The 3,398-nt window shown below is 36.0% G+C and overlaps 1 protein-coding gene across 2 annotated transcripts in view; it reads right to left on the reverse strand.

Annotated features, from left to right (window-relative positions):
- LOC109544899 (irregular chiasm C-roughest protein) overlaps positions 1-3,398 on the reverse strand; it is a 143,870-nt gene that overhangs the window by 58,976 nt on the left and 81,496 nt on the right. For both annotated transcript variants that reach the window (XM_019915320.2, XM_048668902.1), the window contains exon 3: positions 473-659. In XM_019915320.2, coding sequence (XP_019770879.1) covers positions 473-659 — 187 coding nt within the window. The remainder of the gene's footprint in view (positions 1-472; positions 660-3,398) is intronic.

The raw sequence follows: 3,398 nt of genomic DNA on the forward strand, positions 1-3,398 counted from the left end.
GATATAAATTAATAAAACTCGCAAACAACTTCGAACTAACAGACAGGCACTGAAATGTACTGGAAGTTTCCGTTAAAAAAGCAGGCGATTTATGTAAAAACTGTGTGTTCTCCTTCCATTTACTTCTTTCGCAAATATATCACAGATAAAATCGACACTTCAGCAAGAAAAATAAGGCGGATTCAAAGCTGAGTAATAAAAGTTGGGGAACACTGTGCAAATAAGTCGGTCATTTACATAATGCCCTAGGCGGGGAAACTTTTTGCTGAAAATGCCAGTTGAAGAAGACATATGCGTATTCTCCACTAGTTGTTTTAGCTTTAAACAAGTCTTTGTGTCGGATTTCAGGCTTGAACATTCCCCTCTTGAATTTTTTCCAGCTCTAGACGCCCTAAGCGATTTTTTTAGCTTAATTTTCGGATTTTGCCTGTTAGTCTAGACGTTTTAGGAGGCTTAAATCGCAGGCACTTACCTCGAACAACAAGTCGAACTGGGTGACTAGTGAGAGCATCCTGCGTATGAAAGTCACTGGCTGTTACTTGACATTCCCAACTTCCATCGTCGAATTCCAATTGGGCGGCTCGAATCCAAATGGAACAATCGCCGTTCTGTTGACTGGACGATATCCACTCGTATTTGTGAGGATACATTCCCATTGGCTGCAAAAAAGTTGCATACAAAAAATTGGCAAAGTTTCCAGACGCAAAACTGCAACATTTTCATCCGACTCACCAACAGGGGACTGAATGGTTTATCAATATTCAATCGGTGATCAATTAGTGCAACTTCAACCCACACTAATTCAGCTAGAATATTGGATTTTAATTGCCGGGAAATTAAGTCTACTCAAAATTGCGGCTTCAAAAGCATTAATGGCTGCCGTTTAATTTAATTTACCGAATTAAATGTGAGGAGTTACTGCAAATAATTCAACACACGCGACATTCAATTACTGTTCATTTCATCCAGGCGGGAAACCATGAGTTTTTCATCAATTTGTGCCTCAAAAGCGCAACCGACTCCTTCCAGACTCGTCCAACAAACTAAAAGTTTCGCATATAAAATTCACTCCTGACTATGCATATCCATGCGAAATGCTCCTTGTGACGGGATTTATGTATCCCCATATCCCATTTAGGGCATTTAAATCTAAACACAATGAAACGAATTATTGGATTCGGTATTTATTTCCTGGCGCTTCCGTGTCTTGAATTTTCGACGTGTTTTTAGAGAGTTATGGGCTGCGAAATAGGTGTATTTTATGATTATATTACACTCAACTGGAACGTGATTGCAATAGCTGATCCTAATGTTTAATTCATTTGTTGAGCAGTTTACCTTTGGTAACTTCATCTGCTCTATAGTCAGTTAGAGAAGACTAAATTGCACGTAAATTGAATTGGAGACGAAATTAACCATTAACCATCCCTAAGATATAGAGATCCCATGGGATATTTCCGTCTAAAAATAGGCGAATTCTATTCTATGCAAACCCCACAATTTACAAGAACACAGATGAAAAAATGCAGTGCACAAATAGCAAATTTCTGCTTCAAGCAAGATTATTTTTGTGGCTGAAGAACGTCTGAAGCAGGATGATTTAAGCGCTTAATAGCAGCAAAAAATTATGTAAATGGACGAAAATTAATTACAGAAATCAAGCAGAAGTTATTATTCCACATTTTGTTGTTGGAACATTTTAGACTGACCGGAAAAAATCCTTTAATCATTCAGAAAAATCTGCCACACTTTATTATGGAAGTAGCCGGATCAGGCCGCACCTGAGGAAGGGGATTTAGAGGATAAAATCGCGAACGAAAAACATAAAGGATTTATACGGGTTAATAAAGTGAAAAAACTTGGAAACCTTCGGCTCGGAAAACAAGGGAAAGCTGTTAGGGCGTTATTGGCATATTAAATTTTACAAATTAATTTTGTTAATTAAGAAAGACTCAAGTGAATCATAATGAGGATCCCAATAAAGCTGGAGAAAATTTCGAAGGGATTCATTTCCGTATAATGGAGATCGACTGGTTTGCATTCCTCTGAATGAATTGAACTTGTTAATAAGCCGGTTTCTACGGAATTGCGTTAAAAAAAATTCGTTTAAAAAACCAGTAGGCGGCTTTTCAATTTCAAAAGTTATTTTACTCGAGCAAACAATTATCTCAGTCAATAATACGTATCAAATCGACCAATACAGAAACCGAAAACTTGAATAAACTTTGATTACTTTTTTAATTGTTTTTCCAATTGATTGGCTAACTACCGAGGAACTTTTTAATGTTTTTTCGGTTAAGGGAATATAAATTGCTATTTTACTTTTCTTACTGGAAATGATTCCACCAAATGGAATTCACCGAAAATTGTGAAAATGATTTGTATATTACATTTCGCATTTTCAGCTAAAAATCACGAATTCTTTCGGTCCGTTGTTCATGAAATATTTGGTTTCACTAAAATCGCTTTACCGCCATGCAAATTGTTTTTCCCATTTTTGTATGTTTTCGTTTGGGCTTTTAATTTAATCACGATCAATATTTCAATGAAAATATTTCGAGCTAATTTCCTTTAAACTTTCACCGCTTTCAGACTTTTTCTGATTTTTTTGCTGAGCTGGCAAAAACACTATAAATCTGCATTAAAATCAAGTAAATAAAAATGCTAATTACACAAAAGCTTCTGGAAACGTAGGGCCTTTTATTAAATATGTTGACAAATTTATATCCCAATAAAGGATCTTCTTGTATCATGCAGCAGGTGCCTGAGACGACACCACGTCGTGAACTCAAACTTAATCAAAATTTAAGAACATTGTTTTTAAAGCTGTTTTTTAGCACTCGGCCCAGTTTATTGCGCTTTTAAAGCATCTTCAGTGGAATAACGGCAAGTGTGGATGTAGTTTCTCAACGTTCAAAGCAATAATCTCGAGGAAAGTGGCTTGAATTGCTGCTTTGAAAAATTTTACCATACTGAAAATCCTGGTTGATGCTCGAATGAATGTTGGAAACTTATACTTTTTAAAGGAATTATACATATTTAGTTCCGAACGTTAATTCCTGTTATTATCGATGGATACCATTTGGAATGCGACCATTAATAATTTTGAAGAGCTGGCAACTTTAGGGCAGACGTCAAAAAGCTCGAAAGATATACGAGAAAAGTTTCGCGGGTGGAAAGTGACAATCCAATTAGGAAAACGCTGGGTGAGTGCAAGTGCATGAACGTCGATTTTTCCTAAACGTTGTCACATTTAAATGATTTAAACAAAGAACTGTTGTCAGCAATTAAGGGGATCTCAACCAGTAAATTTAAATTCAGATAAAAAAAGATTCTGCCAAAGAAACTGAAAAGTACATACAATAGAATTTTCCCTAGAACCAAGAAAAAATAGTGTA

This window comes from Dendroctonus ponderosae, unplaced genomic scaffold (assembly GCF_020466585.1).
Source record: "Dendroctonus ponderosae isolate FM_Combo_2020 unplaced genomic scaffold, Dpon_F_20191213v2 Dpon_F_20191213_8, whole genome shotgun sequence".
Taxonomy (NCBI): Eukaryota; Metazoa; Arthropoda; class Insecta; order Coleoptera; family Curculionidae; genus Dendroctonus; species Dendroctonus ponderosae.